The following is a 16,898-nucleotide window of genomic DNA, read 5'->3' as shown; positions in this document are numbered from 1 at the left end:
TGTTTTCCACCCAAAATGGCAACTGATGCAGTGGGTTACAAGGTTATACACAAATGATCAGAACCTGATATCCCATTACTTGCGCTGGGCATTGTAAAGCAACGATCATCTACAGCAACGATTCCTTTATCTTTAATGATAAACACATTGAAATTGTTACGGGAATAAATGGCACAGTTGAAGCAAAAAGAGGAAAAACTCAGGAAGCTATTCCAATTTAATGAGTCAGTGCTCGAATGAAGAGATGCAAAAGGAGTAAGGCTCGAGAGTCCACATCCATCTATATTCAGAAAGCCAGCTAAATATATTATCCTACTTCTATAAATGGATGCCAAAAGGAAGGCTCTTCAAATTTTAGCCCCAAAGAGAAATGCCAAGTCGAGCAGTCATTATAGTTAGTTATGTTAGAAAAAAATCTATTTTTATCTACATGATTTATTTTTCTGTGTCATTTGCCTTCTGGGAGGTCTGACTGTCGCAACATCCACCTGTAAAATAAACTGTGCAATATACACTTTGCCTCATTATTCTCACATTTAAAGGTGAAGCTGAGTACTAACATGGTTTTACAGGACATCAGAACCCTCCACCCTTAGAAAGCATTGACGTGTTTACAGTAATTACATCACAAAGTCAGTTTAAAGTCAAAAGTGTGTATGGATGGAAGAAATTTTGATATGGGAGACAAAGACGTGCAGTCAGAACAGAGAAAAATGAACATTGAAGAATCAACTGCCAAACAATGAGACATTTCTGAGAGCATTTCTCTGATTATTTAATCATTTCTTCTGCTGTGCATGCTACTAATCAAAGCAGCGATTAAATTCTTCCAGCTAGACCAGCATGATCTTTTACTTTACCTTATCAAGAGCTTCCCGCTCCAACAGGTCCTGGACTGCCAGTAACTTGATGCTGAAATCAGAGAGAGACGCAATGAGTTTTACATCAGGACTTCATGTGCACCCTCAAACCAGTACCAGAATGCAGCTTCACCAACAGGTAGTTTACTCACAGTACAACACAGACAACAGATCAATGGTTTTACAGTTTCATGCAAAATATTGATAATTGTAAATTTGACGCAGCAAAACGCCTGTAAAACAGCTGGAACAGGAGCAGCAAAAGAACAGGTCAGTCATATGACTGGTTTAACTGGAAACAGGTCAGTCACTTGACTGGTTTAATTGGCAACAGGTCAGTAACATGACTGGTTTAACTGGCAAAAGGTCAGTAACATAACTGGTTTAACTGGCAACGAGTCAGTAACATGACTGGTTTAACTGGCAAAAGGTCAGTAACATAACTGGTTTAACTGGCAACGAGTCAGTAACATGACTGGTTTAACTGGCAAAAGGTCAGTCACATAACTGGTTTAACTGGCAACGAGTCAGTAACATGACTGGTTTAACTGGCAAAAGGTCAGTCACATTTCTGAGTATGAAAGACAAAGTATGAAAGGAGCATTTCAGAGAGGCAAAGTCTCTTAGATGAAAAGATGGTCAGACAAACTGGATGTAAAATTGTGGAACTTTGAGGAGCTAAACATTAACAGTGTAAAATATCATGATTAGATTCAGAGAATCAGGAGGAATCTCTGTATGCTGGGACAAGGCCGAATGCTGGTAATCTTCAGCGTTAAAAACAGATAGGATTCTTTACTGGAAACCAGTGCTTAGACTCAGGAAGATTCCAGAAATCACGGTCTGTGAACACAGCTCAGTCTGAAATCCACACACTAATGGCGTGGGCAGCTTCCACATCTGGGAAGCTCCATCAATGCTGAAACATCTGCTCCCATCCAGACAACGTCTCTTTCAGGGAAGACTTTGCAGGTTCCACCATGCTGGACCGCATCCTGATGGTGGAACAGGAGAACTGGTCTGCTGCAGTCCATACCTCTCACCAGTACAAAACATCTGGAGCTTCATGGAAGCAGAAATCCAGCAACTGAAGAACACATAGTTCCCACTTTTTTATTTAGAGGTGGCATAAAAGGTAAAACAGATGTATAAAAGCAACATCCATGCTTCCTGTACATGCTAGGTTTGGTCAAATTAAGAGGCCAAATCTTGTTTCAAATGTTTTTTGTTTGGATTTGTTTTGTTTGCTCTGTAATGCTTCATTTTTTCTTTTTAAACTCAGCCAAACGCTAAATTGTTGCTTGTATATATGTATACATGACTACAATTTGTGATTTGATTTACAGATGCCTTTTGAAGAATCCAAAGCTTAAACTGCACCAAAGATTAAAACAAAAAAAAAACAACAAAGTAATCTCCGCAACTGGTTGGTTCTGTTTTGGCTTTAAGATATCAGTCCGAGCTGGTCTGTCTCCACCCAAATCCCAACTGCTTTGCAGAACTACTGCCAAAGAGCATTCAGGGAAACATCCAAGGCCAAAAATGACTTTATATCAGTCATTCGCTCACATGTTTAATGTTTGGTTTGCGATATAGTGTTTTACATCTGCTATGATGTTACATCCTGCTGAGGATGAAGTTTTATTCCACCACGCAGCACAGCTCAGCATAGAGGGTCATGTAGTGTTCACACACATCAGGTATTCATACAGAATTCTTACCATAACAAACAGCGCGTTTTCCCAGGAAATCTGGCGCAGTGCTGAGAAAACCTGAGGAACTCCAACTGAGGACCTTTGAACTGCTGTCCTGAGCCAACAACGTGCTGCCAACACGAGACCTTCGAGGCCCAATAAACTCTTATCTGTTTACTTCTGGAATTATTTTCCAGACCAACAGTCAGCACAATAAAAAGCAGTAAATTTGTCAAGGGAGCACCGCCAGCTTTTTTTTTTTTTTCTTTTTTTGTCTTATCCAGCATTTAAGCAGGCAAAATGGATTTTCTGGATGCTGTATTCTGCTGGGAAAATTTCCTTTGCCAAGGGAAGCATCATAGATATATGCTCCCCTTGATATTCTGGATTTTTATTTTATTTTTCTATTTATTTTGCATAATTGTTTGTATTACAAAGTTTGTACTGCTGGACTGGACCGGAGAGGACAGAAGAGGGACAGAAAGAGAATCGAAAAGAAGAGAAAACACCTTGTACAGAGAAAAAGAGAGAGAGAAAGCTTTCATTCTGGCTCTGAGGAGGAACCGCTGCAGGAGAGTCTGTGCAGAAAAAACATTTCTCAGTTTTACACGTGGATTACGTCTTCTGCAAATGAGCTCCAAAGGAAAACGTTTCTACATCCTGCTCGCTGCAGTCTTCCAGAGCTTAAGCTGAGCTGGTTATTACATTAGAGACAATTATGCAAGACAACACACACACACACACACACACACACACACACACACACACACACACACACACACACACACACACACACACACACACACACACACACACACACACACACACAGAGCTTTTTCTACAACAACATATGCCAACGTGATTTAGCGCTCCAGCACCAGAGTGAAATTGAATTGGTGGCACTTGGTGGCCATGCTTCAGCCTCTTTCAGCTCCTACCAACTAATCTGAAAGCAGACGGAGAAAATCACGTTGCATAACAGTTTTTTTCTGCTGAGGTTCTGATTGCAAAGCTGGGCAGCAGCACATTGATCGCTGCCACTGACCTGAGAGTATCTCCACTCAGGTTCAGGGATCAGCACCAGCGCAAACACTGTTCTCAGTTTATTCTGCCCAGAACGTTCCCTGAAGCAGAAATCTGCTTCCAGTTAGCGGAAGATTCCAGTTAGCGGAGAGTTGTTGGTTCTTTTCCACCAGAACCTACTGAGCTCAGCCCGGCTCCACTCCTTCTGGTTTCTAGAAGTTTCCATCAGGACCTTCCGGGTCCAGTAGACTCATGTTTAGCATCTACTCCGTTGGGGTTCTGGTGGTGCAGAGTCAGTTTAACAGGCCACTACTGGTCAGGATGGGATGTGACAAGACGAGTCGTGGGCATGTAACGACTTTGGGTCGTGTCAACAGGAATCAGTGCCACCTGCCCGCACTAGGGCGCCTCAGTTGTAATGGAAACAAACCAGTTAGTGTGGTGTCGGATGGAGTGGAGTAGGACTAAGTCAGTTTTACAGGCAGGAGGAGAAACATGTTACGAACCAGATCCCAGTCTGGCTTCAGGGAACAAAACCAGATCCCAGTCTGGCTTCAGGGAACAAAACCAGATCCCAGTCTGGCTTCAGGGAACAAAACCAGATCCCAGTCTGGCTTCAGGGAGCAAAACCAGATCCCAGTCTGGCTTCAGGGAGCAAAACCAGATCCCAGTCTGGCTTCAGGGAACAAAACCAGATCCCAGTCTGGCTTCAGGGAGCAAAACCAGATCCCAGTCTGGCTTCAGGGAACAAAACCAGATCCCAGTCTGGCTTCAGGGAACAAAACCAGATCCCAGTCTGGCTTCAGGGAACAAAACCAGATCCCAGTCTGGCTTCAGGGAGCAAAACCAGATCCCAGTCTGGCTTCAGGGAACAAAACCAGATCCCTGTCTGGCTTCAGGGAACAAAACCAGATCCCAGTCTGGCTTCAGGGAGCAAAACCAGATCCCAGTCTGGCTTCAGGGAGCAAAACCAGATCCCAGTCTGGCTTCAGGGAACAAAACCAGATCCCAGTCTGGCTTCAGGGAACAAAACCAGATCCCTGTCTGGCTTCAGGGAACAAAACCAGATCCCAGTCTGGCTTCAGGGAACAAAACCAGATCCCTGTCTGGCTTCAGGGAACAAAACCAGATCCCTGTCTGGCTTCAGGGAACAAAACCAGATCCCAGTCTGGCTTCAGGGAGCAAAACCAGATCCCAGTCTGGCTTCAGGGAGCAAAACCAGATCCCAGTCCAGCTTTAGGGCGTGGAACCTGAACAGAACAGATCTGTGTTTATAATGGGACCAGTCCTACAGCACGCCCCCCCCGGCTCTGATCCCGCCCCGCCCATGAAGCCTGGCTGTTACGTAACACAGCTGGTAAGATCACATGCAGAAACTTCAATGTGACCTTTGTGAGCCGCTCGTTTCCAGATTGTGTTTTCAGAGCAAACAGCGCCGCAGCTCCACAGACAATACCCCCTTTCCTCCCCTGTAGGCTGGATCCCACTAAGACCGCGCTCCCCTCCTGCTGGTTTAGATCCTGATCCGCCCATTAATGCCGGTGAGGATTCCAGTCCGGCGTGGCCTGAGCTGGACCGGAGGTTCAGCCGGTCCACGGGTGCATGGAGGGTACCGCTGAGTCAGTGATGGTTCTGTTAGAAGGTTAGTAGAACAACTCTGCAGGAGGCAACAGCTCAAATACATCCACACTAAAACGCAAAACCTTGACTCATACAGCAAATCTAATCCTTCTCCGTTACCGTGACAACCGAGGCCGGGGGCAACGTCAAACCGGGCTCCATGTCTGCAGATATAGATACAGGATGAAGGTAAATAAACTGTCTGCTGCCGTTTCTGACAGATTAAAAGCAATCTGAGGTCAGACACAAGGTTGCGTAATCAGAAGCGAGGAGATAACCCTCAGAGTCAATCACAAGTCGGCCTTTTCTAGCTGTAAACCATGAATAACCGCGTGCACGCCGTGGATCTCAGTCCATATCTCCAGATTTCTCATGTTCAAACGTTTTCCTGTTTAGACTTCAGCTGGAGCGAGGCTGCTGCTCTTTCATAGACCACCTTTGGCTTCAAGTTTTCAGCGAATAACAGGACAATATAACAGAGTTTTGGCTGCACTGAAGGCACAAGGACAGCGGCAAGTAGCATCCTGGTTAGGTCAGACGACCTGGTGCTGAGCAGGTCTTATCTTTTGACTTCAGTTCGTCGTGGGAGTTGCAGCTCGTGTTCACACAGGACGTGAGGGGTGCGGAGGAGACCATCCATGTGGACCTGGGAGAGCAGCGGAGGCGGTCTCAGGTTTTATCGTCCAGCTTGACGCTGCTCCAGGAGGTTTTACAGCTTCTCACATGTTGGATGTTGCAATGGAAACAGTTTTGGTGTCAATGACTTGAACAACCAACAGACAGGTCAGAAAGACCATGTGACCTGAACACCTGCCATCTTTTCCACCTCCGCCAACCGTGTAATTTCACAAGCTGGCTGATTTCAGATCAGGCTGGGTGACCCGCCGCGTCCGTGTGAGGTTGGTGACAGCGCCACCGCCATATGCCGAGTGTTGGGCTGTGAAGGTCTGATGTGCACCTGTTTCAGACCCAACCAGCTTGAGAGTGTTACTGGTTGTTGCCCCTTCCTGGTACTGTCCCTGATGGAGGTTTTCCTTCCTGGTTCTGGTCCTGATGGAGGTTTTCCTTCCTGGTTCTGGTCCTGATGGAGGTTTTCCTTCCTGGTTCTGGTCCTGATGGAGGTTTTCCTTCCTGGTACTGTCCCTGATGGAGGTTTTCTTTCCTGGTTCTAGTACTGGTTCTGATGGAGGTTTTCCTTCCTGGTACTGGTCCTGATGGAGTTTTTCCTTCCTGGTTCTGGTCCTGATGGAGGTTTTCCTTCCTGGTTCTGGTACTGGTTCTGATGGAGGTTTTCCTTCCTGGTACTGGTCCTGATGGAGGTTTTCCTTCCTGGTACTCGTCCTGATGGAGGTTTTCCTTCCTGGTACTGGTCCTGATGGAGGTTTTCCTTCCTGGTTCTGGTCCTGATGGAGGTTTTCCTTCCTGGTTCTGGTCCTGGTCCTGATGGAGGTTTTCCTTCCTGGTTCTGGTACTGGTTCTGATGGAGGTTTTCCTTCCTGGTACTGGTCCTGATGGAGGTTTTCCTTCCTGGTACTGTCCCTGATGGAGGTTTTCCTTCCTGGTACTCGTCCTGATGGAGGTTTTCCTTCCTGGTACTGGTCCTGATGGAGGTTTTCCTTCCTGGTACTGGTCCTGATGGAGGTTTTCCTTCCTGGTACTGATCCTGATGGAGGTTTTCCTTCCTAGTTCTGCTTCTGATGGAGGTTTTCCTTCCTGGTACTGGTCCTGATGGAGGTTTTCCTTCCTGGTACTGGTTCTGATGGAGTTTTTCCTTCCTGGTTCTGGTCCTGATGGAGGTTTTCCTTCCTGGTTCTGGTACTGGTTCTGATGGAGGTTTTCCTTCCTGGTACTGGTCCTGATGGAGGTTTTCCTTCCTGGTACTCGTCCTGATGGAGGTTTTCCTTCCTGGTACTCGTCCTGATGGAGGTTTTCCTTCCTGGTACTCGTCCTGATGGAGGTTTTCTTTCCTGGTTCTGGTACTGGTCCTGATGGAGGTTTTCCTTCCTGGTATTGGTCCTGATGGAGGTTTTCCTTCCTGGTTCTGCTTCTGATGGAGGTTTTCCTTCCTGGTACTGGTCCTGATGGAGGTTTTCCTTCCTGGTACTGGTCCTGATGGAGGTTTTCCTTCCTGGTACTGGTCCTGATGGAGGTTTTCCTTCCTGGTACTGGTCCTGATGGAGGTTTTCCTTCCTGGTACTGGTCCTGACGGAGGTTTTCCTTCCTGGTACTGGTCCTGATGGAGGTTTTCCTTCCTGGTACTGGTCCTGATGGAGGTTTTCCTTCCTGGTACTGGTCCTGATGGAGGTTTTCCTTCCTGGTTCTGGTCCTGATGGAGGTTTTCCTTCCTGGTACTGGTCCTGATGGAGGTTTTCCTTCCTGGTACTGGTCCTGATGGAGGTTTTCCTTCCTGGTACTGGTCCTGATGGAGGTTTTCCTTCCTGGTACTGGTCCTGATGGAGGTTTTCCTTCCTGGTACTGGTCCTTATGGAGGATTTCTTTCTTGGTTCTGGTCCTGGACTACATTAAATCTGTCAGGTCGTCTCTTCTTCTTCGGCTGTTGTCTCTGTGACGTTTGCATTGGTCTGGAATGTGCAACACGTTGCAGCTCTGAAAGGGGAAAAATCTTCTGAGATTTGACTAAAAGTCGGATCTCAGTGACAGTAAAGGAATGACTCCATGATCCCAACATAATTTCAGATGTCTTCCCTTCATATCAACCATTGATTCTCGACACTTGATGGATCTTCTGTCTCCATCCTGCTGATTAAAACTTTGCCTCATAGATCACAGTAAGTTAGTTGCTGCTTAATGTCCAAGCGTTGGCAAGACACAAAAGAAAAGTCCAAACTGGCTTTGGTTAGCAGAAAGGAAGATGAGTATTGGAGAAAGCTCATTGGCCGGAGTGGCTGTTGGCTGGCAGGACCTGCTGGACAATGCTCCCAACTTACTGTTCACTCACAATGAAATGCTGCGCCAATGGAAATTTCCACATGAGCACCCAACTCCCCCGTCAGCGCAGCACACAAAGCGTCTTTGCAACATCCCGTCCTCTCAACCTCAGCAGCCTCGACCCGATCGGAGCGAATATGAGGGCCTTTCAGGGACGTGTTGATGTTTCATGTTTCTCTGCGTCTCTGGTCAACAGACAGATTAAAGGAATGCGTGTTGTCGCCATCCAGGCCGTCTGTCCCCAACACAGATGTCAGATGCATCATCTCAGCAACACCAGGTCATGTACGTGGTGATCTGAGTCCCCCACGCCGGTCTGGCATTTACAAAACCTGGAAGTGGCTCTGATTATTTGCACAATGCTTTGTTTCCTACCTGCTTCCTACCTGTAATTACTGTAAACAAATCCTTACAGTGGGAATGAAAGCCTACAGCTATCACGGCATTAATTAACCCTTAAAACTCTTCAAAATTTCTGCCTCCGAGTCGCATCTCTGATGTCATCAGCAGTTTACTATCATGGATAAGTGACCGTTCAGCTGAGCTACGGAGGTTTTCCAGCATTTCTATCCATCCAGGAGGTTTACAATCCAAACACAACATGTAGTGCTTATTCAGAGACTCTAAATCCACAATGATCCATGATAACACCATTATTTAGCACATCTTTATCACCATCACTACTATGTTGCTAAGAGACCTCTATTTTCACCTGGACATGATGATAAAGACACTTCCTGTCAGACTTTCCACCAATCAGAGAGCTTAAACTGATGGTAATGTCCAATCAGGAGCAGCCAAAGATCAACAAGTGATCCGGAAAGTAGAAGAATAATGGTCCTCTATGATTAAAGTTCTGTTAGTAATAAATCCTGTTTTCTTCTTCTGGTCTTCTGGTTTCTCTTTATGCTGCTATTTCTATTGGTACAACCATTTTACATTATTTCAGCTTCATAATCTGTCCGGAAGACATCGTGTCTGCATGTTTACTGGGATAAATGGGTTCAGTGTCAACACGTATTTCTACACTTAAAACAAGAAACTAGGCAGAACAAAAGCAGCAAATAATTAAGGTGTTTAGTGGTGGTTAAAGCCGAGGAATCCCGTAGAGGTAATGAGAAAATGGACATTTCCTCTGCTTTTATTGCTGGTAGTCCATGTATCAGCTGTAAGTTACACAACATTATGAACCTTACATAAATGTTTTTGCTGTTAAGTTTGTTGTTGCAGCCACACCTGTAATACACTTCAATCCTTTATGGCTTAATGGTGAGAACACAATCTGCCTGCTCGTCATTTAGCAGCACCCCAACCAACACCAGCTGGCAGCACGTACGCCGTACTGGAAAAGCTCCATGATGATTGGATCATTTAGTCCGAAACAGATCCAGCTGCTGAGGCCCTGTCCACACGGCGATGAGTTTGGCTGACTCAGCTACGGTTGTTCATTGTATAAATGTTTTGTCCACAGAAAATATAGATAACAGTGGAAATGGACGCGGTCACACTGCCAACCAATCACCAACATGTTAGGATGCTGGGAAATGAATCCATCTGAAGATAGACTGTGGTAGCAGAGCTCTGAGTAGACCATCCATGCTTCTTGCAAAGCAGGGAGCTGCAGAAACATTGCATGAAATATACATTTATGGTCAAATTTAGCATAATACGTCATACGAGTCAGAACTTTTACGTGACAATGACTTCTTGAGCCGTTTCCTGACTGTGAAGCTGCTTTCGTCACGTCGGTTTGTGATGGAGTTGATGTAACAAAGTGATGAGCGCGACTGCTGAAACAGCATTTCAGTGTTGGCCAACACCAAGCTGCTAGCATGGTCACGTACACATTCTGTTCATTTTCCATTTAGTCTCAGTTGTCAGCAAACAACGTACACACACACAATGCAGGAAAACACACACAGGTATGAGAAGGACCTATAACAAACAACACAAGCTGAATTAAAACAAGTCAAGACTTGATGAAAGTAGGACGATAATCCAGTAACACCAGTTTCACTCCAGCTGGTTTATTCAGTGAAACAAAACCAGAGTGTTCATATGTAGTGTATTTTCCTCCAGAATAATCTATTTGAATTCATTTAAACTTTTAGAGAAGTTACAGTAAAAAAAAAACAAAAAAACAGGAACACACAGGTAAACAACAGACGTGGTGACACTGGTGGTTTAATAAGCTCTCAGTTCTCTGTCAAAACAATTAGCAGAAGTTCATCTGATTACATGATAATTAGGTGTTAAAAGAGCAGGAATATTATTGAATATTATTGGTGTAGAGTGAAAACAAAAGGCTGCTGTAGACTACATGTTAGCGGGTTTTTTTAGCCGTCTGTTAGCTTAATTGCTAACAGCATTAAAGAACGGTGGAGATACGAGGGCGAAATCTGGACAAAGGTTTCCTTTATTGATGGTAAGGATGCCAATTTATGGCATTATAAAAGCTCATTATATAACTTTAAAGTCTGTTATGTGCCAAAATATTATCACAACAGTGATAAAATAAACTAGAGACAAAATCCCAGCAGAAACCAGTCTGGTTGCAGGTAGCTTCGGCTAACTTGAAGAGGAAGCTGTTCCCTGTTTCCAAAGCCAGCACAGATCCAATACTACCCTTGTTTCTTTAATAGTAAAGCTTAAAAAGTAACCTTAAGTGAACCTGAAGCTTTGGGTCAGCCTGCTCAGCTCACAGAGGATATCCAGCTATCTAACATCAAACTACACCACCACAATATTTATGCCCATCCAGTCTTCATTGCATCCATATAAACCTGGTTTTTCCCATTTCTTGTTTCATACTTCAAATGCTTTACAAATGCTTTTAATGATTTACAAATGTCATCAACTAATATTTTATTCCCAGTAAAACATAAACACACAAGAACTGGAGGAGAATTTGACAACCAATTAGGTTTTTTGCAACAGAATAAAATGTTATGACTTTGAAGATCCCACATCTGAGAAAACTGAAATCTAAAAATTGTCTCAAAGAAACTGTCGAGAGATTCAGGAGGAATCTCTGTATGCTGGGACAAGGCTGAATGCTGGTGGCCTTCATTAACAGCAGACATGATTCTCTACTGGAAACCAGTGCATGGGAACACAGTTCACCCTGAAATCCACACATGGAGGTTGAAGCTCCATCCTGCCTCCATCACAGCAGCATGGTGGAACAGGAGAACTGGTTTGCTGCTGTCCAGACCTTTCACCAGTACAAAACATCTGAAGCATCATGTTATGAACTGGTCCTTTTCTTTACATGAGTTTTGTTTCACTTTGTATTTCTTTTCTTTCAGGCACGTTCGGGCCTCTGCAGCTGCTGGCTGACTCAAGAGCTGATTATTCACCTGTGTCATATGCCTCACCTGCTGCTTATTCCCTCATTGACCACCTGCTCGCTGCTGGTGCAGGCTCTTCAGTTTCTCCTCTCTTCACTCAGCTCTGGGGCCTCATTTATCAAACTGTGCGTAGCAATGCTGACTACAGGTGGCGTACGTCCGGAAAACAGGAAATACGGCGCAAAAAAACTTCCTGATTTACAAAGCAGTGCGCACGCACGTCCCACGCCTGTTTTGCTTCATAAATGAGGATTAACACTAAATGTTGCGCACGTGAGGGAACATCTTGTCACGCCCACATATTGTCCATAAAAGGTCAGGTAAACACCCCTGATAAATATTAATCGAGCTCATTTCCATGACGGTTCTGCAGGGAAAAAAAGCCAAAAAAGAAGAATTTTTTGGAAAATGAGGTAGAAATTCTAATCAATGAGGTTGTAAAATGTAAAAATATTTTATCTGGTGGAGACGGGATGGACATCAGCACCACCAGAAAGACAGAGGAGGTCAGCAGGGGACAGATGCTGTCAGCGTGTTTCATCATACCACCGGACTTATCCAGAAAGTAAATATAAAGTGGTCAGACAATAAAATGTAGGGAGAAAGTGCATCTTGGTCCACAAGAGAAGGAGGGGGGGGGCTGCCCACTCCCACAGATTAGAAGCTGGCGGGGAAAATGAAGGAGTCCAGAGATACGCTGGAACAAAATGCTCCAGATGATGCTGGAAGTGCTTCATTCCTTTGTTTCAGATTATAAAATGAACGGACATAAATGAGACGTCTCTGACTCCAGTTTATTTACTGGGAACATACTGGTGTTCCTGTGTGTCCCAGCTGGGTTGCAGCGCTGCAGATGTGGTCGGAGAGGGGGGGGCGGTGGTTCCACCTTGTGTCCTAGCTGCAGCGTCCTCGCAGAGGAACCAGTAATCATCAAGGAGGAGGTGCAGGAGATGGAGAGAAATAAACACCACCCTGACAGAAATGAGACTAAAGATAAACTTGTGAATAAATGAGAATTCTCCTCCTCTGATGTGTTGCATCACTTCTAGACCTAAAGCAGCAGTGTTTGGTTCCAACGTGAGAGGATGATTGACAACACAATCATTCAGATTGGATGATTGTTCAGGTGAACGCAGATGAAGCGCTGACGTCATTTAGTAGCATGTTATGTAGCGTCTCCACTATCTGCACACATCATTCCCCTTTGGAAGGTGCCGGCCTGACTCCAGAGTCTCCATGTTCCATGTCCACCAGCAGGGACAGATAAGCCACTTCACACATTTGGGTACATTTTACATCCAACCATCACTTCATGTTTTGTATCTGCAGGTGGAGGAAACATCCAGATCAGTCTGATGATGGACGACACGTCATTTTAATGCAATTATTCATTTAGACTTTTATTATTAATGCAGCTTCTGTACGACTTAACTGTGTGAAATGCTTTTTATAACATGTAGCACTGCTTCGTTTCAGAACAGATTTTAGTGGTTGATGTTTTAGTGGTGGAGGAACAATATCATATGTGCGGGTTTTTTTCTCTTTTTTTTTTTTGTTTTGCAAATGCTGTTAATGTCCAACATTCTGCCTAAAGGTTTATTTTTGATTTTGAACAAATGTATCAAATTTCACACCATTTCTTTGGTTTTATTTTCTGCCTTTGGTGTCGCCGTTTCCCGTTTCTCCAGATTTTGTGCGTACGGCAGGGTCAGAGTTGGCGTGGAGGTAGGGACGTTTTACCGCCAAGTCATGTTTTGATAAATCTCAAAAGTTGACTATAATTGGCGTACGCCAGGTTTTGTGCGTGCGACAGCCCCTGTCGCAGAGGCCCCTGGACTCTACCTGCGGCTGCAGATCCTCAGAAATTATTAGCTAGTGTCTTGTTTTTTCTTACGATCTTCTGCGGCTTCCTGACACAGCCTTTTTTGGTTCTCCTTGTCAAGGAATAAAATCAGTTAATGTGAGTCCTGCATTTGGATCCGTTCCTGTATCCGGCGACCAGCCATAACACATCATGGAAGCAGAAATCCAGCAACAAGGTCCAGTAGAGCAGCTGGAATCCTGCATCAGACCAGAACAGGACATCTTTCCTCTCCTGAAACTCCAGCAGCTGCTCTCCTCACTTCCAGATGTTTACAGACAGATTTATCAGATTTATCATCGCCTTTAAGGATGCATTCACATCAGGATGGTCCACTAGACCCGGTCCCCGATTGGTGACTCGGCTCAGTTATGGGGGGGGGGGCTGTATCCATGCAGACCGAAATCGTGTTCACGCTGCACTTTGGTCAAACCAACCAAACCATTAGAATAATATCTCCCCATTCCCACCAGAGGTGGCGCTGCACTAGTGTTTAGCAGAAGAGAAGACAAGACCGGCATGAAGAAGAAAACTCTGTTTCCTCCACCTGCCAGTTAAACATGGAGACCAAACTATGGCTGTTTTGGGTTTTTATTGTGTCTTATGCAAGTATCCTGCAGAAATCCACTGCAACAATGGACGCAGTATGAACACCAGACGAGGCAGAGGACCCTTAACGCCATCGCTATGGATTTACCCACAATGCAATGCTATGCCACATGCAGGAAGGGACTCTTTTTTTTTGTAGTCCGCTTCCTGTCTTTGGTCTGCTTGAAACAGGCCGAGACCTGCGTTTGTAGGCAGACCAAGTCTCTTCTTTGGTCTGAATCAGAGTTCTCTTGCTGTGTTCACAGTTCGCCAAACGAAGCGGACTGTCCGAGCAAACGGACTCTGATTCGGATCAAAAAGACGGATGTGAACGTGTCCTAAAACAAACAAAAATCTGTTTTCAGCTTGATGAAAGATAAATAACCATTTTGATGATCTGATCTTGTCGACATAAATGTGGGATTTATGAAACTAGCCATGTGTATAAAAGTGTCCCAGCCCGGCTCGTCCGTATTAATTCATACAGCTGGGATGACTCTGCCTGGAGAGATCATCTCCTCGCCGCTGCTCTCTAACTCTGATCCCTTGCTGCTGTCCAGGATCAGTAAAGGTGGGACGTAAGGTGGAGGAATATCAGCTGCCTGCCGGCGGCTGGGTGTTCTGCATATTTCCCAGCAGAACAGCAAGATGATCTGATCGTGTTTGCAAAATCAGATCCAGATGATTTCCTCTGGGCAACAGCGCAGATGTACCCACGCATCAGCTCACAGCAAGCCGCCGCTAGCAGCTACTGGTGTCTGGTTCCCTTGCCTGCATCCCAGTGTGAGGGAATGACTAACATGCAGCAGCCTGAGTGCAGCTTGCAGTCCAACCTCTGGTAAACAGGAGTTCACTGAACTCTGGTAGCTCTCTGCTTGTGCCTGGAGAAAAGCCAGCAAGTGAGCAAACCCAGCCTGGATCTTGTGATTGCTCACACTGTGCAAACACACCGTATCTCCCCTCCAGCATCCTCATCCCTCTGCTGCAGGCAGTTCCTGCACTGATCCCTGCATAACCACCGTCACTAATCTGACTTGGGAATGAGACGAGCGAATATGAAGCGGTGAAGATTCCTAAAAGAGGGATGAAAACGCGGAATAAAGACAGAAGAAGCCGTTGCGTGTAGATCATGTGATGCATGGGCTTGTTTACCTGAGACTGTTTACTCTGGGTGTGGTGGAGGTTTATGGATGACTCAATAAAACAGGACGGCCTCTTGAACACCATTAACAGACACACTAATGCTGCAGGGAACAAAAGGAAGATGCAAACAACCCTGCAGATTTATGATCAGGAGCCTCTTGATGGGAGTTTATGGTAAATTATTCATTTTGTTTGTTCCTCATAGTCATCAGGTCTGTAGGGGCCCCTAAACCCACACAGCCAGCCGCCCCTTCACACTGAGGTCTGTAGAGGTTGGAAATGTTGTCACAGTTTGCACAAACGCCATGAACCCATCCTGCAGAGATACCAGGGACAGAGTGTGATGCAGGAGCTGTTCTTTAAAGAACAAACACCATCAAACTCAGTGAGAAAACACCACGTGAAAGATCCTGCTGTCGTCTCCGTGCAGCTAAACGTTGTTTCTGATGGTATTCCTCTGTTTACAGCAGATAGCTAAGCCCCTTGAAAACGGACTGAATTCAGTTTGAGGTAGGATTAGGGCTGCTGGATTATGACAAAATTATCCAGTATTTATAAACAACGCTGCGTGTCGTGGTGTTCTGGACTCCACGTCGTGCATTATAACCGTCTAATGTACGGTTCTGAGTTGTTTAATCTGCTTTTACCGCTTATATAGGAACTATTTTATGTTGGCCTGGATGTACGTTTTATACCAAACCACCGCTGTCAGGCTGCAGCGTGTTTCTCTCATTCACCTGTTAAAAGACGGCTGATCTGAACCAGCTGGTTAACGCGTTGCTATGGTAACGCCCCGTAATGGAGGGATATTACAGTGTTTAACTGGCCGAACTATGTATAGGAAAATAATGCAGCCAGTTGTCACTGACAATGGTATAAACTATGTTTAGGTGAACTTCCACAACCTACTGCAGTTATTCTACATTGACCTGCAGCCGGAGCCGACTGAGACTGGCCGCCTGGGAGTGCTTTAGGACGGGAGAGGCTCCCGCGGCTCCTTCCTTACAGTAACTGCAGAACAATATGTGCCTTCAAGTCAGTCGCCAAAACACCAGAAAAGTCTCTAATAACTCCAGTAAAAGCTGCTAGATTTGTTGCTTTTAACAACAAAAGTCTCCAGATTTAGCGAGAAAGTCTCCAAGTTGGCAACAGTGTCTGAATGAAAGCAAAGCGGCTGTGGGAGGAGTTTACAGCACAGCGCTGCAACGCCAGAGACGCTCGATTAGCAGCTGAAGACAGCAGGAGAGGAAACTGCAGAGAGAAAAATAATCACACCCTTTTATTTTTATCATCGTTGAAAACCCAGATCGTAACTGAGATTAAAATCCGATAAATCGCCCAGACCTAGGCAGGAGACAAATGAAACTATTTGTCCATCCGTGGATCTGTTCTTTCCTAAAGGTCATACTCTTACTGATCGTCATGAAGGCCCGTACTCTCCCGTCGTCTAATAAATTCTATGAATGTGTCATAAGGAATTCCCCAGGATGATACGGAACTGGTAAAACACGTAGTTTTGTTGAGGTTTGTCGTCTCGTTTCCATGGTAACAGAGGTTTGACAACAGCCTTAAACTTTCAGCAGCTAAATTTTCTAGACACACAAAGTGAATCCAGTCGGTTTAAATGAGAAGTTGGATGTTTTGGCGATGATGTCATCTGTCACGTGATGTCGCACCTCCACACAAGCTCTGTTTACCTCAGTAAACAGCACAATAATGAGCGAGGACCTCCGTGCTCGTTGTTTTAGGTAAAACCACAATGCCGTCATTTCTGCTGTCAGCGAAGACAACTGGACATACCAGGTGATTA

The 16,898-nt window shown here is 45.2% G+C and overlaps 1 protein-coding gene across 1 annotated transcript in view; it reads right to left on the bottom strand.

Annotated features, from left to right (window-relative positions):
- Positions 1-16,898, bottom strand: part of eepd1 (endonuclease/exonuclease/phosphatase family domain containing 1) — a 39,706-nt gene that overhangs the window by 18,449 nt on the left and 4,359 nt on the right. Inside the window, exon 2 of the mRNA XM_079258801.1 lies at positions 861-912. Within this exon, the coding sequence (XP_079114927.1) occupies positions 861-912 (52 nt within the window). The remainder of the gene's footprint in view (positions 1-860; positions 913-16,898) is intronic.

Source organism: Telmatherina bonti (genome assembly GCF_933228915.1).
Source record: "Telmatherina bonti genome assembly, chromosome: 19".
Lineage (NCBI taxonomy): Eukaryota > Metazoa > Chordata > Actinopteri > Atheriniformes > Telmatherinidae > Telmatherina > Telmatherina bonti.
This window is presented reverse-complemented; position numbering and strand designations above follow the sequence as displayed.